Raw genomic sequence first — 20,209 nt, 5'->3', positions numbered from 1 at the left:
AGTGGGTCACTCCATCCCGGGCAGCTTCCGTGCGTTCCCGCTGCACCGCGTCTTCTCATCGCAGTGCTGACGGCATGAACAGGTTGAACAGACTGAGGCTGTTTCCAACGGAGCAGAAATAAAGAGAACAACCCCGCCCCCTCCCTTCTCAACACTGGCCAGGAGCGGTGGCCTGGGACATGGAGCGAGGGCCTGGGTGGCCAACAGGAGGCAGGTACGGCCGGGACAGATCAGCCGGGCAGAGGAGGCCACGTCTTCTCGGGGCCACCTCTCGGCTCGGGGAAGTGAGGGCGGCACCGAGGCTGGAGGCGGCAGGGCCCGGGCAGGCGTCACTGGAGCGCCCGCACGAGGTAGAGCTTCTCCCCGTGCTCGCTGGTGAAGATGGGGGCCTTTTTGTAGTGCTCCACCAGCTCGTCCATGGTGTGGAACCGCCGCTGCCCGATGCAGTAGACGCTGTCCACGAGCTGCACCTTGAAATGTTTGTTCTTCCCTGACGCTTTGAGAGACACGGAGAAGTCACTGGGCTGGGGAGGAGAGAGACACTCGTTAGCCTGGCCGGGCCTGGGAGGGGAGGGCTTCTCTCCCAGACCCTCAGCTGCTGCTTGTGCCCAACTACCTGGGAATTACCGCCCAAATCGCACTTATGCAAACCCCACCCGCACACAGCGCAGCAGCCAGCTCTCTGCTCTGGTCTCTGACTGCAGGAGTGAAAGGAACGGCACCTGCTGTCTGGGAGGACCCAGCGGCCATCCAAGGCTCCGGGGTTCTGAAGAGGAGAAAAGTGAAACTTTGCTTCCCACAGTTTCGCTGCTGAATGTATTTCAGTTATTTCAAAACTGGAGCTTTGTTACTGAATGTACGGTGCCAGCTGCTTAGGGGATCTACCTGACTTTTTCACCTCCCAAGCTACTTTTTATAAACTGGGAATTTTAAAAAAGGGGCTTGTACATAGACAGCAGCTAAAAGATTTCCTTCTCTTGGCTTCTACCATTATTAGACATTCAACCATCAAACATGTTCTAATCTGCCCCAGCTGGTTGAGGTCCGTGGTTAGAACATCGGCCCTCGCACCAAAGGGTCTTGGGTTCGTTTCCCAGTCAAGGGCATGTCCCTGGGTTGCAGTTCAGTCCCTGGCCCCGGTTGGGACGTGTGCAGGAGGTAACCAATCAATGTTTCTCTCTCAGTCTCTCCCCCTACCTTTCACTATCTCTAAAAATCAATGGGAAAAAAAAAATCCTCGGGTGAGGATTAACAAAAACAACTACAACAAAAAAGCTCTAATTCTAAGCTATTTAAAATTCTGGTTGCATTTTAAACACGGATCATAAAACCCCAGAGGGGCTGTACAACGGTTCAAGCACAGATTTTATTGAGAGATGTTTAAATTTGTGACATGTCAGCGCCACACTTATAACTGAATATATTTTAGAAAGACATCATTATTTGTATTAAAATTAGTCTTTTATCTCATTTATTGAAAAATATGCACAAGATATTAAGAATGTTCTTTAGGGAAAAAATTATTGATTAGCTCAATAAAGAACAATTATTTATTGGGTACTAACTACATAGCCGACAGGCCGTGCCCTGGTATTGTGTACATGTGTGTGTACTGTGTGTATGTGCGTGTACTGGCGCTGTGTATGCGTGTGTGCCATGCACAGTATGTGTGCTGACTGTCCAGTAGGGAGACAGATAAATAGAAGTAAAAAGGCCGTTATGTGTCTAGTTGCAAACTGTGGTGGGCTCTATGAAGAGGAAGGAGAGAACCGAGGCAGGCCAGGCTAATTTAAACACGAGTGTGGGGTCAGGAAAGGCTCCTGAGGAAACTGGGGGAGCCGCGCTGTGTGAGGGTGGGGTGCTGGGGGAGTGTGGAACTGGGCACCGGCGAAGAGAGGGAGGGAAGAGCCAGCCTCTTCGGAGGCATCGTGGACAGCATGGGGGAGGCAGAGGGATGCTGACCTCCCTCAATGGCCTCAGAAGAAAACCCATCTGTCCCCCTCTGCCCCCCCGCCCTGCGGCTGCGTCACCTGGCCCTGCCCACAATGCGATCCAATCAATGAGAGGAAGCATGCGCCATCCCTAGTCCCATTTCTCCTCCTGCTCCTGTAGTTCTTTGAGCCCCTACCCCATCCTTGGTCAACCGCGCCTGCAAGGCTCAGCTCCTGCAAGGCTGAGGACGCCTCCTCACTCCCAACAAGACAGGCTCTTCCAGAGCCTGTGGCGAGCGCACCTCATGCCGTGGCAGGCCCAGCGCCACATCCACGCCCATCCCTTCATCGTGCCCCTCCCTGAATCTCTAGACCAGGTCTCAGCTCCCGGGACACCCAGGCCTCACGGGTGCTGAGGACACAGCCCGGCCCCTGCCGGGCCTCCACCACAGGGCAGCGCTCGCCAGCACCTGCCATGGATTGTTAGGCCGAGTTTACAAACGTTTGATTAACAGTGTGAGAATCTTGCAGAGCAAGAGCTAACCCATATGAACAAACGAATGACAACTCAAGGAAATGGGGTCTCAGAGAGCTCAGCCCTGGGCCGGGCGCTGACACCCACCAGCCACGCCCCTTAGCACAGGAGAATCAGTGACACTGTATTTATAGCTTGTGGCTCGCTCTGCCTGAGACAGACCCAACGGGACAAGCCCTGGGGGTAGGCGGGGGATGGAGCTCAGGAGACAGGAAGGCTGGCCTCTGCTAGGCCGTACCTTATCTGCAGGGTCATGGCCACGGAAGGTGGGGGGCGCAGGGCAGCAGGGAGTGGGAGAACACAGACCTTGAAAACTATATTGCCAATTCAGACTCTTAGGAATGAGTCAGCAGGAACACTGACGTCACAGATGACCCTGTCGACCAGCCCTTTCGACATGATATTCTAAAGCACAAAGCAGCGTTCTAAGCAATCATGCGAGCACACAGTTCCCAAATCCTGATTATTTCACAGGCTCGAGCCACCAGCCGGGGGAAGCGCCTCACTGTCCTCGCACTGCCGTCTGAGCCGCTGTGTGGCTCTCGGAGCAGGACAGACAGCCCTCCCTGCGCCCAGACAGGGCCCGCAGCACCCGCGTCGCGTCCCCAGTGTTCAGACCATGAGCAGCGCTCACACGGCGCGGTAGGCAGCATGTACAGCTATGACTGCTCCCAGGGCTCCAGTGTTCCTACAACAATGTGCAGGTTCAAGCTCCTATTATTTTATAATACGCCCACTCTGAGCCAGAAGTTTTTGCCTTTTTAAAGCAAAATGGAGGGCAATCTCACTTCACAGTCTGGCACAAGCAGGCCCTGAGCTAGTTTCATTGATACTTTAATCCACTCACAGCCACGGCGGCACCGTGCCGAGTACGACGTGAGCAAGTCAGAGTGAGAATATGTAGGCCTGACTTTACTTACCAAATGGTCAACAGGTGGCTCTCTGGACAGGGAAGTTTGCTTTTAATTTAAGCTCCTTAGCTTTACACCGCGGGCACTGTGTGCCACAGCAGTGAAGGACAGAGAACCGCCAGGTTCATGTCAGGCGGGCGTGCTGAACAGGCAGGATTCTCAGTTCAGCCCGAGCAGACCCCCCGCCTCTGCACTCAAATGCCCGGCTCCACGTTTCCACCAAACAGCTCCACGTGGCCTGGCGACGAACACGCCTGGGGAGCACTGTCAGCAGCACCTGGCAACTGGCCTCCCCCCGTCCCCAGACCAGGGAACCAGAGACTCTGGGTGGGGCGCAGCCACCTGTGTTTTAACCTCCAGCAACCTCTGGTTTTTTCTTTTTTGTTAATCCTCACCTGAGGGTATGTTTCCACTGATTTTTAGAGAGAGTGGAAGGGAGGGGGAGAGACAGAGAGAGAAACAACCCTATCACTGAGACAGACACAGTGATAGAGTTGCCTCTTGTACTTGCACCTATGGGGCGGGGATCGAGCCTGCAACCGAGGTACCTGCCCTTGACCGGAGCTGAACCAATGGCCCTTCAGTCTTCGAGGCGATGCTCTATCCACTGAGCCAAGCTGTCTAGGGCTCAACCTGGTGTTACTGAGCCCTCCAGGGGCTGCTGACACAGCTGCAGAACAGAAATGAAATTAGGGCCAACCACCCCTGTTTCCCACGGTCGGAGCCAGAGGAAAGGTGTGAATGTCACTCATGGGCTCTGTACCCGCGAAGGAGAGCGTTCCATGGCCAACCTCCCTGCGGCTGCAGACGCATTTCTGATTCTCGGCCCTGCAGCAGACATAGCAGGGAGTGCCTGTGGGGACAGCAGACACTGTGGGGGTGCCTGCGGGGACAGCCGGACACTGTGGGAGTGCCTGCGGGGACAGCAAACACCGTGGGGGTGCCTGCGGGGACACCTGGACACTGTGAAGGTGCCTGTGGGGACAGCAGACATTGCTGGAGAATGTTCCAGTCTCTTCCCTCCAAATTGAGCCGGTCCAGGACCTGACAAGCCACTCTGCTTCCAGGACAGAGCACAAGGCGGGCCATTCTGAGAGGGCAGCTCCACAGCCTTGCCCGTGGCTGCCGTGGCCCCGCCGGGCCTGGCTTTCTGAAGCAGACTGGGGGCACCAGATGTTTTGGGCCCTGAACAGTCACCTCCCAAGTGGTGGTGTACTGATATGAAGACTCGGGACTGTAAACTTAAGCTTCTCAAAACACGTTCTTGCTTGAGTATCTGCTGAGAAAGGGCGCCAGCTCAGCATTCCTTCGCACAGGCGCTGGTTTCGGGGTGCAACTGATCTGAAGACACGGGCCCTACAGGGCAGTGACCATGGGCTGTCCCCCTGGGCACAGGCAGAAGACTGGCGAGTGCCCTCACCGAGGCCACCGTGCACATGCTCCTGAGGGGGAGCAGCCGGGACGGGGAGCTCCTTGGGCTGATGGGACAGACGCAGGAGCTACTGCTTGTCCAAGAGCTACATCCGCCAGAGCGTGGGCCCACAGAGGCGAGTGAAAGAAAAACCGTATCAGTATCTCACCCCCACAGAACCTCAAACAGGCAGCACTGACACGCACTGCCCAGGGGCAGGCTCCGGCAGCACAGAAATGGTTACTGTAACATTAAAGGCCGCAGCTCTTACTCGTGGGCTGTGGTGCCGCCAGGGGGCTGACGTGGGTGTGGCCGCAGCTTCCAGAGGGCCAGGAGGAAAGTCCTGTTCTTGACCCTGACCTGGGCCCTATTTCTTGACCTTCTTCACCTGCGTTAAACTAGTTCTTCCTAAATTGTTGTCCCCCATCACTGCAGTCTACCAGAAGGCTACTTTGGTGTTGCTGTTTCAATGTGTTGTCCAGCTGTTCTGCTGTTTCGGCAGAAGTGTGAGCCGACATTGCCAGGTGGGGAGTGGTCATGTGACCCTGGACAAGCTGTGCCCGCCCACCCCCGGGTGTCTATAGCTCCAGGACTGAGAGGCACCAGGCTGGTTGCAACAGGCTCTGCAACAGGCTGCCTGGGCCACAGCCTGGCTCCTTAGTTTAATGCAGCGGTTCTCAACCTGTGGGTCACGACCCCTTTGGCAGTCTAATGACCCTTTCACAGGGGTCGTGGACATGTGACCCTGGACAGGCCGTGCCCGCCCACCCTCGGGTGTCTATAGCTCCAGGACCGTGAGGCAGCACGCTGGTTGCAACAGCCTCTGCAACAGGCTGCCTGGGCCACAGCCTGGCTCCTTAGTTTAATGGCTCTGGGACCTGGTGCAAACTTCTCCTCAGTTGCCTGCTCCTGTCTTCACACTGTGGAACAGGTAATGTCTGACACTGGGACAGACTGGGACAGTTTATAAATGTCAGGAGAACAACATCCTTGGGGAATACTAAGTTCCTTTTACGAAACTATGAAGACAGCAAACAGTATATCATCAATTTTTAAAAAGGTTTCTTTCCATTAAAATTCCTAGAAAACGGGGATTTTCCTAAACTAACTGGACAAGGTCTCCACCCTCTGCAGAAATGTGCCTTTTACTTCATTTGTGATCACGCGTCCTCAGCACCCGTTTAGACCCGTCTCTCCTATTAGGCTCCAAGCTTCCCGAGGCTCATTCCTATCTCACTTTCATACATTCTTTTAAAATAATCCTTACCCCAGGATTTTTCCCCATTGATTTTTATTTTTAAAAGAGAGAGGGGAGAGGAGGGAAGTGGGAGGGGGAGAGAGAGTGAGAAACATCGACGCGAGAGGGACACATGGATAACCAGCCAGCACTCATTTCTGTGTATGCTGGAGAAAAGCGGGCCTGGCACACAGTAGGTGCACTCCAGGTGGTTGCTGAACCAACTGGCAAAGGAATGCCTGGGAGGCTGTACATACCCGTTCCATGCGACCCTCGTATCTTTGAGGAAATAAACATTAGCAATAGGATTTCTCTTTAAACAAGTGGGAAAGCAGGGTTTCTTGAACTTCAATGTTCACTCCCCTCTGTCGCCTCTCCTGTCGGAGCCCTGCTTTCTATCTGGGGTTCTGTGCTGTTTGTCTTTTGCTGTGTGACAAATCACCCCCAAACTCAGTGGCTTAAACAGCAACATTGGTAACTGCAGTTTCTGTGGCTCAGGACTTTGCTGTAAACCTTGAACTAGAACCTTCCAGCTCCTGATTTAACTCCACATCCCCACAGGGAGCAGCAGTGAAGACACTGGCTGAGGCTGCGGTCATCTGCGGGCTCCACTGGGGACAGAGGATTGGCGTCAGGCGTGGTCACGCCTGGCCTCTCTGTGGGGCTGCTTGCTTCTTCGCACGTGGCAGCCCGCCCCCCATATTGGGTGATCCAACAGAGTGATGCCGCGTGCCGTTTGTGGCCCAGTCCTGAGAGTCACCTGCCATGACTCCACCACCTCTAACCACGGCGGTGAGTCAGCAAGTCCAGCCCCTGCTGAAGGGAGGCGAGCAGGCCCCCTGCTTTGAAGAACGGGCATCAAAGAAGTTGTGGACATCGTCTGAGCCATCACAGGTACCACACTTGGCTCAAACTTTCCTTAGCTGGACTAGAATCTAACTAGACTCAGTCCTGTGCCTTCTTTTCAGATTTGAAACATCCACTTTCTATTCCCCACTTCAATTCTAATCTTTGTGCTTCCTCTCATTGTCCAAGTTTTCCTACCTTTTCCTTCTCCAAACACTACACTTAATCAGTATAATTTCTCTTTGCTGAATATTGTGCTAACTTTTCAAATATTCTAACATCAGATCACTTCCTGTTACTGTCTTCTCGCTGACTGTTCCTCCTAGGAATGATCCACTTTCTATTCCCCACTTCAATTCTAATCTTTGTGCTTCCTCTCATTGTCCAAGTTTTCCTACCTTTTCCTTCTCCAAACACTACACTTAATCAGTATAATTTCTCTTTGCTGAATATTGTGCTAACTTTTCAAATATTCTAACATCAGATCACTTCCTGTTACTGTCTTCTCGCTGACTATTCCTCCTAGGAATTTCTATTCTCACAGTTTTTGAACCAGAGGTTCTGACGGATTATTAGTTGGTAAAGCCATTCATTCCACCCTTCTTCTTAGGAAGTCATTTTCCAAGTGGAATATGAAGACAGTTAATAGGTAGAAAAACCAAGATTTTATTTATTATATTGTCATTATTTTTGCTTAGGTTTTAGGTCCCGTATTTGAGTGTAATCCCTGTAAATACAAGAACCTGATTTCACTCCACATCCCCACATAGGAGGAGAGGAGGCGTCAATAAATGCACTTACTATGGACTCACAATTTGACCATGTTTTCCACTATCCATTTCTTCAGGCAATTCTTACAGCTCACTGCTTTGCAGTTTCACCTCACGAGTAAGTACTTCTAGAAAAGCAAACCATACTGAGAGCAGCAGGTAATCTCCTTCATTTCTCCTCCACCACCCAGAGAGCATACGTATTACTATGCCTGTCCTCTAAGCACACGGCTGTGGGGAAGTCACAGGGGAGGCAGTCCTGCTTCTTAAACAACCTTACAACTTCTATGTATCTTTTCCTTTAGAATCCGTGGGAAGATGAGAGAAATGCCCTTGGTGTGGCGCACCAAGCTGGCCAGGTGAACTCTGGACCCATTTCTGGTCCCGCTGCTCTTTGATCAGCAACTCACACACGTAGCGTTTAACACTCCCCTTAGCCAAGGCAGTGCCATCCTCTCCTTTCAGTTGGTAAATAGCTATTTTCCTGTGTCTGTGACTTCTTTAAGGAAGGCACTCTTTTGTCCAGAGAAGTAGTTCATTTGCGAACCAACGGGTTAGCAGCCAATGGTACTCCCCTGATCATCTTCTCTGCCCTCAGCTCAGAAAAGCCGCTTTGGAATTTCATCCCTGTTAGTCACCCTCTCTAGTTGTCCAATACTGCCTTCCCTCATCAAAACAGACTCACAGTTTATACTTATGCAACTAGCTGCCAACTGATACTACTCTCTGTTTTCGCTTCAGATGATCTTTTCACCAACAGTTTCTGTTCTCCTGTAACTGCGTCTCTGAAATATTTACTCCATAGGCTCACACCCACCCACACACAACATGATCAAGTGTTATCGGTCTCATTAGTGTCTGAAGTAAACTTCTTTGCACAAGGGAAGAAAAATCAACCATCGGCCGCAGCACAGCCCTCCAAGTCCCACGGACCGTATCTTGAAACAATAGTGTTTACTGTCCATGTTCAAGTCAGCATGTGTGAGTGCTCGCCCCTCCCGGCCTCCAAAATATATTTCTTACATTTAAATACCTCGGAGGGCAGCGTTTTAGAATACTGTCCTTGTCATTCTTTGTCTCTTCACCACATCATGCCTGCTTGGCTGATCAATAAATGATATTCAATTCCGAATGTGACCATATGCGCAGCGCTGTCCGAAGAGGCTTGACCGATGTCACCTGCCACGCTCAGTGGTGCCCAGACACGAGCGTCGGAGTCACCTGAGGGCTCGTGCAGGTGGAGGTTGCGGGCTCTACCCAGGGGACGCAGGTAGCGGGTCTGGGCGGGGCCCGATAATCTCTATTTCTAGCAAGTTCTCTGGTGACGTAGCTGCTGCTGGTCTAAGAACCACACTTGGAGAATTAAGGCCACGGAGGCTGAAAACATTTTACATGGTGTTCTCCCCCTCGTTTGCGGAACGACCTTTGCTTGATTCTGCTTATTTCCAATGGCCGTGACAGTGGGACCTTCCAAAGGTGAAACACTGGTGAGAAGGCAGCGAGCAGGCCAGTGTGCACACAATTCCACGCTGTTACTACCCCTGCTTTCTGTGCTACAAGCCCTGTGGGGGGAACGCGAATGCATCACTCTCTGCTGCTCCTGCACGCTCCCGAGGCCAAGCTAAGGGTCACAGAAACACCCCAAACAAGCAAAAGGGGAAGCTGAGATGAAAAAATTATGTGCTGATGCAAATCAAAACCACAGCAACCGCTCCTCACCACACAGAACTCCTTTCTCCCGGCACGGACAGTCACACCCACCCCGCCCCCCCTTATCCCTAGAAACCACCATCTGTTCCCCATCTTTATAACTTTCTCATTTCTGCCATGTTAATAAATTGAAGCACACAGTAAAAATGCCCACGTTATACCCTGGTTATTATTATTAAAAACAAAACAAAACTGGAAAGCAAAAACTGTTGGCGTGAATGTGAAGGGACTGGAGCACTTGTGCATTGCTAGTGGGAATGCAAATGTCAGAGCCACTGTGGAAAACAGATGAATTAAAAAAACTAAACAATGAATTACCATCTGATCCAGCACCTCCATCCTGATCTACACCCAAAAGCCCTGCAGGCAGGGACTGAGCTGGCATTTGTACGCCGTGTTCAGAGCAGCGTTACACAGCAGAGCCAGAAGGTGGGAGCGACCCATGCCCATGGCAGGGTGAATGGATACACAAATTGTGGTCTATACACATCATGAAGGGATACCATTCAGCCCCCAAAGGAAGAAACTCTGACACGTGCTACAGCAGGAATGAACCTTGAGGACGTTACATGAAATCAGGCTACACACAAAAGGACAAGTACTGTATGATCCCCCCCATGGGTACTTAGGGTAGTCAAACTCCTAGCGACAGAAAGCAAAAAGCTGCCAGGGGCTAGGGGAGGGAGAAATAGGGAGTTAGTATTTAATGGGTGTCGAGCTTCAATTAGGGAAGATGAAAAAGTTGTAGAGATGAATGGTAGGGATAGTTGTAGAACAATGTGAATGCACTCAATGCCACTAAACCTACACTTAAAAATGGTCAAAATGGTAAATTTTGTTATATATATTTTGCCACAATAAAAAACATTAAAAAAAAACACATCTTTTTATGTGTTAGTCTAAAACAGTGGTTCTCAACCTTCCTAATGCCGCAACCCTTTAATACAGTTCCTCATGTTGTGGCTGGTTCGCGCGTTCACTGGTGAACCGTGTCTAACAGATACCCGCAGAACAGCCACACGTCACTGACACCGGAGGCCATGGGTGTGGCAATGTTCTTGTTTGTTTTCCCAAAATATGCACTTCTCCCCCCAAAAGCACGTATTTCCTTGGACTCAGAGTTGGGTATATTTTTATCTTTCAAAACTGAAATGTATGACATATTTTTAAATGCAAAATCCCGACAAGCAAGAGTCTAGCTTGCTGACACTGGAACCATCAGGCGGCCCGTAGAAAGGACGCATCTTGAAGATGCGCTCTAAGACAGCTGCTCAGCTTACCCAGGCCGGGCGTCCTGTGTGGTCTACGAGGAAGGTTCCAGGCCCCAAGGCTGCAGAAAGGAAAAGGCCCGCAGGCGAAGATGCCTCCGAGCCCTGAGAAATGCTGAGGACGAACCCTGTCCGCCCTGCGAGGTGCGAGGTGCGCGCTGGCCTCTGGCCCAGGCCCTCAGCTGGCCTGGTGGAGACTGAGAGCAGGCTCTCCCCTGAGACATGCAAGTGAGCAGGGAAACGGACCGGGGAGAGGAAAGAGGATGCGGGACTCCAGCAAGAGGCAGGGGCAGCGGATGGAGGGACAGGAATAAGCAAAGATTTGTCCACTTGTCCATCCGGGCAGTTCCACAAGCCACAGGTGACAGGCTGTGAAGGAGAAAAGCAGCCGACTGGCCTGCTGCTGCTGTCAGGACAAAGCAGCACGTGCCTCACAGCCTGGCAGCAGCCCTTTGGCACAGACAGGTGCACGACAGCAACACCCATGGGGGAGGCAGCCTGCACCCAATCAGGCCACACGGCATCTCCAGACTGGCGGGCCGTGGGTGCAGAGCCAGTACTGGTCCCACGAGGGGCTGTCTGCTCCCACAGCCCTAGAACTGGAGGCCCAGGCACACTATTCGCGGTTCAAGTTAAGACAGTGCACACAATCCGAAAGCCCCCCTAGGAACGTTAAAATCAAATGTAAACAACGTTTCCATTATGGAGCAGTCAGCCTAGTCCCGTGGCTCGCGAGCCACATGTGGCTTTTTGGCCCCTTGAGTGTGGCTCTTCCTAAGCCTTAGGAGTACCCTAATTAAGTTAATAACAATGTACCTACCTATATAGTTTAAGTTTAAAAAATTTGGCTCTCAAAAGAAATTTCAATCGTTGTACTGTTGATATTTGGCTCTGTTGACTAACGAGTTTGCCGACCACTGGCCTAGTCTGTAGTAACATGAGACAAACAAGACATCGCATCGGCCAGTTCTCAGATGGACCCGCACAAGGCAAGGGCCTCCCAACCAGAAGAACTTCCTTCAGACGCCACCTGCACGCAGCGTCCACGCAGAGCAGCAGGCCCCCGAAGGCCAGCCACCTGCAGGCCGCTGTTCTCACTCCTCTTCCCGAGGACTCTCTTGCCTCAGTCCCAACAGGAGCCACCATGACTGGGCTGGTGTCCCCACACTGGGGGGCTGCTTCAGCCCGGCTCTAAGATGTCTCTTCACACCCAGGTGTTCTAAGTCAAGACCAGGGGCTCTGGATCCATCGCTTTACATTGTAATTGCTTCTCCAGGGCTTCTGAACTTCTGCTCAGAAGAGTTAAACGTGCTGCCCTGTCATTCTTCTGCCGCACACAGATCTAAGGAAGCTGAGCTCAGAGCTTACGTCACAGGCGAACCATGCAATGTGATGTCCTGCCAGGGATGATGAACTCTGACAGCTGGATAAGAAAAGCTCAGAGTTCAGATTTCAGATGCAGTGAGCGATCAGGCCGGCCTGCTTGACCAAACACATCAGGGAGGCCGCTAACTCCACAAGCTGCCAACACCACAACGGGTCCGACTCGCATCACTATGGGCTCTGCTGCCTCAGAAAGGAACACACCATGGCTGCCTCGCGAGTCTCTGAAGGGGATAAACATGTCTGTGGCCTTAATTCCTCACGGATCAAGCACCCGAGTCTTGACTATGCACTCACTTACTGTGGCATCAACCTTTTCAGAGGACAATTACAGCACATAGCACACACTTACTAGTTGTATAGTTTGCATTGAAAAAACTAAACGGAAGCCTGCCAGAACCAATGCAATGTAATCACAATGAACTCTATCCATAGAACTCTTATTTTTGTTTTTTGGGGGACAGAGGTACCTAACCATATGGAAGGTGTTTTTGCAAAGAGGCCTACAAAACCAGTTGAGTATTTCCAAAACACTCACACACGTGCATGCACACGCATGATCCTGGCCCAGTTCCTCCACAGAGGCTCAGACACATCCCCCAAACACAGACCCCAAATTTGCCGACTGCTGGCACTGCCCCTGCTGCAGGCCAGGTGGCCTCAGACCCTGCATCACACACACTCACTCATCTCACTCTAGAATAGTGGTTCTCAACCTATGGGTCACGACCCCTCTGGCGGTCAAATGACCCTTTCACAGGGGTCGCCTAAGACCATCCTGCATATCAGATATTTCCATTACGATTCATAACAGTAGCAACATTACAGTTATGAAGTAGCAACGAAAATAATTTTATGGTTGGGTCACAACACGAGGAACTGTATTTAAAGGGCCAGAAGGTTGAGAACCACTGCTCTAGAACCACCTTTTTCCTTCCAGTCCTGTTCACAAATGCTTCCAAAGCTGCTCAGAGATGAACTCGGTGGCGGTGCCTGCGGCAAAGGTGACCTCAGGAGGATACGATGCATATGGTTTACAAAAAAAACTCAACCAGCAAAGGCTGCGTCAGAAACCGGGGCGCCAGAAGGTTGAGAACCACTGCTCTAGAACTGAACCACTGCTCTAGAACCACCTTTTTCCTTCCAGTCCTGTTCACAAATGCTTCCAAAGCTGCTCAGAGATGAACTCGGTGGTGGTGCCTGCGGCAAAGGTGACCTCAGGAGGATATGATGCACATGGTTTACAAAAAAAACCCAACCAGCAAAGGCTGCGTCAGAAACCAGTGCCGTCCGGCTGGGAGCAGCTGACATGTCTGGGACCCAGAGTGGAGACAGAGTTGACCACAGGGCCGACGAGGGTCGCTAACAATGGGAACCAGAGAGAACATGATGTTTAGGTCCTCAGAACAGAAGGGAAACTTGGTAAAGAGGACAAACAGCCTCACGAAGCAAAAACCTTCTCACCCTTGTATCTGTGAGTGTGTCTCCGGGAATAAGTGCGATCGTGGGTGAGGCCCTACACTCACCCCGGACTTGGGTGCACGGAGCCACACCTCACACAGGGACACTGACCAGTCCCACTCACCTGTCTTAGTAAGAGCCCCCGGGATGCTCTTGCTAATTCTGGTCTGTTCACACAATCTGCAAAGGAACGGTGCTCAGCTGCCACACTATGCACTGTATACACATCGACATACATGCACACACATACACACACATTTACTGTTTCTCCTGGAACCTCCCGGCGCCGGGCGGACCTCACGCCCCAGGTCACTTACCGAGGACTCGCTGTCCCTGATGAGGAAGTCACCCTCGCGGCCCCGCTCGTTGAGGGCGCACTCGGCCTGGTGGCGGGTCACGTTCCCGTAGTACCACTCTCTGCCAGCGAAGCGCCCGCTGCCCGCGGGCCCCGGGTAGCTGATCTGCGGGACGTGAGACGGGGGCAGGACAGGCCCGTCGCTGAGGACCACCACATAGTTTTTGGGGACAAGGCCGACCTGCCCCCGGGCGTTTTTGCACTTCCACCACTCGGGGTCGTTCTCCGGCTTCTCGATCACCTCCATGGTCTCTCCCTTCTCGAAGTTGAGCTCCTCCTCGGTGACCGAGCTGAAGGGGTATAGCGTCTGGACCACGTGCAGAACCCGCGCTCCCTGGCCATTGCTCACGGGCGCGCCCCGCCGCAGGCTCGGGAAACTGGGGGACTCCGCGGCCGCCTCGTCCACCTCCTCCAGGACATAGTTGGAGGGGAACCAGCCAATCTGCCCGTTGTAGCTGCCACGCCACCAGCCGTCGCTGCACTTCTCCATGACGGTGACACGTGACCCCTTCACCAGGGACAGCTCGTCCTCCCTCTCGGCCACGTAGGCGAACTTGACGAAGGCCGGGATGTTGAGGTCGTAGATGCGGTCGGCGCCCCCATTGGCAGGGTACTCGGCATCCGTGCTGGGCGTTGGGGACGCGTCCCTTGCGCTCGTCTTCCTTTTGGTCTTGCCCAGGCCTGTGGAGACACAATAGGGGCTCAGTGGGCACCGACGCCTGCAGCGGGCGCTGCTGGGCATCCTGCTGCCACCTCCCTGCCCATAACACTCAGGGGGAAATCCGCCCCACCAGTGTGCCTCAGTGGTTGAACGTGGACCCATGACCAGGTCACCGGTTGGACTCCCGGCCAGGGCACCTGCTCGGGTTGGAGCTGATCCCCAGTAGGGGGCATGCAGGAGACAGCCAATCTATGATTCTCTCTCACCAATGTTTCTCTCTCTCCCTCTCCCTTCCTTTCCAGAATCAATATCAGCAAATATCAGGCTCACTATCAGCTAAGTCACATGATGGCTGCAATGAGCACTTGTCAAGACTACAAACCGAGAGCTGCTAAAACTGACCTCTTTCCTTAAAAAAATGCTAGGTAACAGCAGCCCAAAAGACAACAAGATAGTAGAAAGTTAGTTTCCTTTTGAAACAACTAGAGTATTCCTGTGCCACTCAGAAAAAGAAGGCATAAAGGCACAGACAAGACGTCCTCACAGCCTTGTGCTGGGCAGGAAGTTGGACGAATGAACTCAAAAGACCGGTTCTAGGGAGGGTCAGGTCTCAGCAAGCACAGCTTGCACCGGCCGAGCTGCCCCGCCGCCTCCCCTCAGCCATGCGCCCTCTCCGCCACTCCTGGCACCCGTGCCCTCCCAGGGCTGCCCCTGGACAGAAACCCGTACCCTTCTCCTTTCTTCTCATCTGGCAATTCTTTTCTTTCAAAACAAGGCTCATTTCCCACAACAGGCTGTGATGAAAGCAGAATTTTTCTTATTGTGACTAAAATCCCACGAGTGGATCATAAAATCCATTTAGTGGGTTGTGACCAGCCTGTATGTATGTATTGCTTTTTTCTTAGGGGAATAAAATACAAAACCTAACAGTGCATCAAATACAGTATTGTTGCTTCTGTTATACATGTGAGTGAGGGTTGTAGTGTGAAACTGATTTTTTCCAGAGCAGGAGAAACTATTTGAAAAGCCGTAAGGCAAAAACGCTTCACCCTCCCCGTGCACCCCTTCCCCCCCGCCCCCCGAGAATGCGTAGGATTCTGAGCCTTCTGGAGCCGGGAGCCTGGGGGAGGGCAGCGCAGCCAGGGCTGAGGGCTGAGTGCCCCGGGGCCAGGGGGCTGGCCATGCTCCTCCGTCTTCCAGACAGAGGGCGGCACACCACCTCCACGGGAGTCACATGCAGATTCTGAGGGTATGGAAACTGCAGCCATTGCAGATTTTTATTTTGTTTTATTTTTCCAAATGACACTAAAGCACTTCACTGGGTAGCTTGTACCTCTCTCTCCTTTTACTCCTTAAACTGGCGTAAAAACAGAACGATCCCACGCACTGGCCGTGCTTCTGCTCCGGGCTGAGCAGCAGGACCAGGAGGAAGAGAACACTGCAGTGACCACCCGCCATGCGGGCAGCTGGGCGCTGCCTTCCAGAGCGGACCCGCCAGGGCCTAGGATTCTGCCGCCCGAGACACGTGCCCAGTTTGGCGTCACAGCGGAGCAAGGAGACTGAAAGGCACGCGGACCGGTGAGGTGACGGCACACCGATGTGGAGTGGCTTTCAGGTGAACACATCAGTTCCTGGAGCTAACAGCGCCCACTGGTCCCCGCTGTGCCACGGCGAGTACACGCGAGTGCGTGGGAAACGCAAGAGCAAGTAAGCCAGGGCATTACACCAAGTTAAAAAGTGATTTCTACCTGAGTTAACTCGCTCACATCAAAACGTGAGCGTCCAGATCTTAGAACGGATCCTTTATGTGATTTCCAACCTCGGAGGGTTCACCCAGGCCCCGAGAGCGTGGTGACCCCCAACTCCCCGACCCGAGGCAGCGGTTCACGGGGGAACTTCCCTCAAAGGCTCGACCCTACGAACCTCAGAAAGTGCTCCCCACCCTGAAGCCAAAACCCCCGGCAGAGTCCAGTTTCTGGTAACAAACATTTCAAGAAATCACATGTAAACGTAACTTTTTAATGGGCCTTTGCAAACTTATAACAAAAGCCACATGAAAAAAATACTATGGAAGATCAAGCGTTAGCATATTCACCAGGACATAAAGGCATCAAGATCACAGAGCAGACACAGAGCTCAGCGTAACACGCTGCTGAAGACACGTGAGCGATGTGTGATGAACATGCTACCTTGTCTGCTGGCCACCCTTAGATTCTGGGAGAGCGAGATAAATGAGGCAGGCCCCCTCTCTGCCCATGTGGAGTTTTATTTTCTCCACCAAGACTGGAACGTTCCACGTAGCAGCCAGACCATGGCAAACAGCCCTGTTTTGCTCTAACGTGATCTAAGAGTCCCTGAGACCACGCTGGGTGGGCCTGGGGGGCGGTTACAGCAGTGACCGAGCACACAGCCTGGGGAATCCGAGCTGCGTGCTCTGGGGCAAGTGACTGCGTCTGTGTCTTAGTTTCCTGACCCATCAATGTGGGCAATGATGGCACTGGCCCTGCTGCGGCTGCCACAACCAAACCAGACCGGGGCTGGGACAGCAGAAACGGACTTCCTCATACCTCTGAGGCCAGAAGGAGAAGATGAGGGCTGGTTCCCTCTGAGGCCTCCCTCCTGGGCTTGAAATGGCTGCCCTGTGTGTCTTCACATGGCCTTCCTTGCGTGTGTGTGTGTGCGTGTGTGTGTGTGTTTTCTGATTTCCTCTTCTCACCTGGTGTGTATGTGCGTGTGTGTGTGTGTGTTTTCTGTTTTCCTCTTCTTACCAGGTGTGTATGTGCGTGTGTGTGTGTGTGTTTTCTGATTTCCTCCTCTCACCAGGTGTGTATGTGCGTATGTGTGTGTGTTTTCTGACTTCCTCCTCTCACCAGGTGTGTATGTGCATGTGTGTGTGTTTTCTGATTTCCTCTTCTTACCAGGTGTGTATGTGCGTGTGTGTGTGTGTGTGTTTTCTGATTTCCTCTTCTCACCAGGGCACCAGTCGCATTGGATCAGGGCCCACCACAAAGACCTCATTTTAACTTAATTACCTCTTCAGAGCCCTGCCCCAAATACAGTCACAGCCGACTTCCTGGGGATGAGGATGCTGATGTGCGGATTTTCGGGGATGTAACGGCCGACATCAGGTACCTGAATTTGGATTATATGCACCAAGCACAGGAAGCGCTCTAGGAACGATAAAAAGTGTGCCTCTTACTAACTGAGCTGGGCTTTGCCTTCTTCCTCAGAGCTGTATTTTACCAGAAGAGGACTGCAGTCCTTTCTGAGTGCCCGTGGCCGTGGCCCTACCCGCGCCGAGAGCCACCAAAATAGAACGTGTGCCTGTCAGGGGTTGGGGACCTGGGAACCCTCGTTCCACGGGGCAGTGTCATGTGTAGCTGCTGCTGCAGTGACATTCAAGAGACAGGTGTCGGCACAGGGAGGAAGCCGACCTACTGACACCCACACGATCAAACCCTCACAACACTCCTGTGCAAAGTGCGCCTCCCCCCATTTCTGCAGATGGAGAAAGGTGCGAAAGGGGGTCTGGGAACTGGTCCAACACACACAGCAGTGGGGGCTCAGACCGGCTCCCAATACAAAGGGCCAAGCACACAGCAGTGGGGGCTCAGACCGGCTTCCAATACAAATGGCCAAGCACACAGCAGTGGTGGCTCAGACCGGCTTCCAATACAAAGGGTCAAGCACACAGCAGTGGGGGCTCCGACCTGCACCCCGAATAGAAACGGCCAAGCACACAGCAGTGGGGGCTCCGACCTGCACTCCCAATAGAAACGGCCAAGCACACAGCTCGGTCAGAGGCTGATGTGCAGCAGGCTCTATGGGCAATGAACGCGAGATGGACTCTGAATTGAGGAGCCGAGAGTCCACTTTGACAACGCCCCTGGCCCTCCCAAATAGCAAGGAGCCCTTCCTCTGATTCTAGGCCGTGAAAATGGCCCGGTGCCTCCAGGCGGAAGTGGGGCTGAGGTTGAGGGAATCACGAGTAACCAAGAAGCCGTGTGACCATCGCCATGTCTCAATGTGGAACAGGCCACATGCGTGTGAGCAGGGGCATCAGTGCTGCTGTGTGTCCGAGGACAGGACACACGTGTGCCCATCAGCCTGAGCCCCAGATGACCCCACCATGCCTGGGCTCCAAGCAGCATCTCTAATTTGCAGGAAAATCTGTTCCCTTTCAGGGCAGCCTGCTGTCCCCACTCCCCATGTGTGTATTTCCACTACACATCTTCTCAGTTTCTTTTCCTTTAACGAAAGTCACACCACTTCTCATTTTAAGAAAAATGACTGGAATTCCAATGTGTCTTTTACAAGGACCAGGTGAATTTTTTTCTCTTAAAATTTTATGTATTTCCCCAAAAGGAGAGGCAAATCCTCACACAAACTTTGCAAAGTCTCAGGCCCCTTTATCACTGTAAGTGAACAGGAGTAACCAAACGTGGCCGCCCAGAAGCCCTCAATGAGCAGCTTGTGCTCACACCCTCTGCACAGATTTCGGAAGGACATACTTTCCAGCACTTCCCCTTGGGGCCTGCCCACTTGGCCCACCCATGACTTCCTGTGCACCTGGGCCGTGCAGGGAAGAACTCCCAGGAGTGGGCCCGCATGGCCTGGCCGCACCCTTCCCCCACCCTCTCCCCTCTCTCAGGCCCGGGAGCCCAACCCATGCAGGGCCCAGGCGGCTCCAGTCAAGCACACGCAGTGGCGGCACAGACCGCGCTGGACTTCCTGAGCGCGGGGAGCAGTAGCGGGTTTCAGCAAGATTTGGGGCTTCAAATGACATGCTTTTTTCTTTAGTCCTAGAGTTTATCGTAAATCCACCTGCACAGGGAGCTACTGCTGCAGGGGCGTCGGCAGGTCATTTCATGAGTGAGGACATCTGGAATGCGAGCATCCACAGGCCTTCCTGCCTGCCGCCTGCCGCCCGCCGCCCTGGCAACGGCGCACCGCTCTCTGCAGAGCGATGCTCTCCTCCACAGCTTCTCAGTATGCATAAACTGTAACAGCTTTGCACGAAGAAAGAACAAAGAAAGAATGGAAATCACGTTTAAAAGATAAGTAAGACACTGTCTCATGTGGCATGAGCTCAGGAGTGACCAGGATTTTAGCTTCTACACTGGTTAGGCTCTGCAAACATTCCCGTTCCCTCCAATCTACTATCATAAAATTGTGGTATTTAAGATCTAGAAGAAATCTTATACTGCTCAGCTGCTTCAGGCTGCTGCTGTGGGGCGTGGCCTGGGGTCCTGTGTGTGCTGCCCGAGACTGGTGGGCAGAAGACCCCAAACCCCCTTACCCCAACATGCCCCCCAGCAGCTCTAATGCCAGGCGTGCTGGCCAGGAGGTGCCGGGCAGTGCACTCCACAGAGGAGTGGGTGAAGGTCTCTGAGAGGCCAGATCCCAGTCCCCAGGCCAGTCGCAGCCAGGCTGGGCAGCGAGGGCGCGACCTGAGGATGGGCTGCCTGCACTAGGCTTGCGGCCCAGGAGGACATAATAAGCTCTTTGATGGAGCTCCCTCCATCACTGTCACATTAGAGACCAGCCACAATGTGTGCAATGAACTTTATTTGCATATAATAATCTACACTAATAAAAGAGAAACATGGTAATTAGCGTACGACCGCTACCCTTTTCATTGGCTAATCAGTGAGTATATGCAAATTAACTGTCAGCCAAGATGGCGGCCGGCAGCCAGGCACTGAAGCGAGCACAAGGCTTGCTTGCTGC

The 20,209-nt window shown here is 52.8% G+C and overlaps 1 protein-coding gene across 1 annotated transcript in view; it reads right to left on the bottom strand.

Annotated features, from left to right (window-relative positions):
- Window positions 1-6: 6 nt before the first annotated feature.
- Window positions 7-20,209, bottom strand: part of NCK2 (NCK adaptor protein 2) — a 71,389-nt gene continuing 51,186 nt past the window's right edge. Inside the window, exons 3-4 of the mRNA XM_005883690.2 lie at window positions 13,781-14,499; window positions 7-524 (exon numbers count right to left, since the gene is read on the bottom strand). Coding sequence (XP_005883752.1) covers window positions 330-524; window positions 13,781-14,499 — 914 coding nt within the window. The 3' untranslated portion in view covers window positions 7-329. The remainder of the gene's footprint in view (window positions 525-13,780; window positions 14,500-20,209) is intronic.

Source organism: Myotis brandtii, unplaced genomic scaffold, assembly GCF_000412655.1.
Source record: "Myotis brandtii unplaced genomic scaffold, ASM41265v1 scaffold798, whole genome shotgun sequence".
Classification (NCBI taxonomy): Eukaryota; Metazoa; Chordata; class Mammalia; order Chiroptera; family Vespertilionidae; genus Myotis; species Myotis brandtii.
The sequence above is the reverse complement of the archived record's forward strand: the minus strand, read 5'-3'. Positions and strand labels throughout refer to the sequence as shown.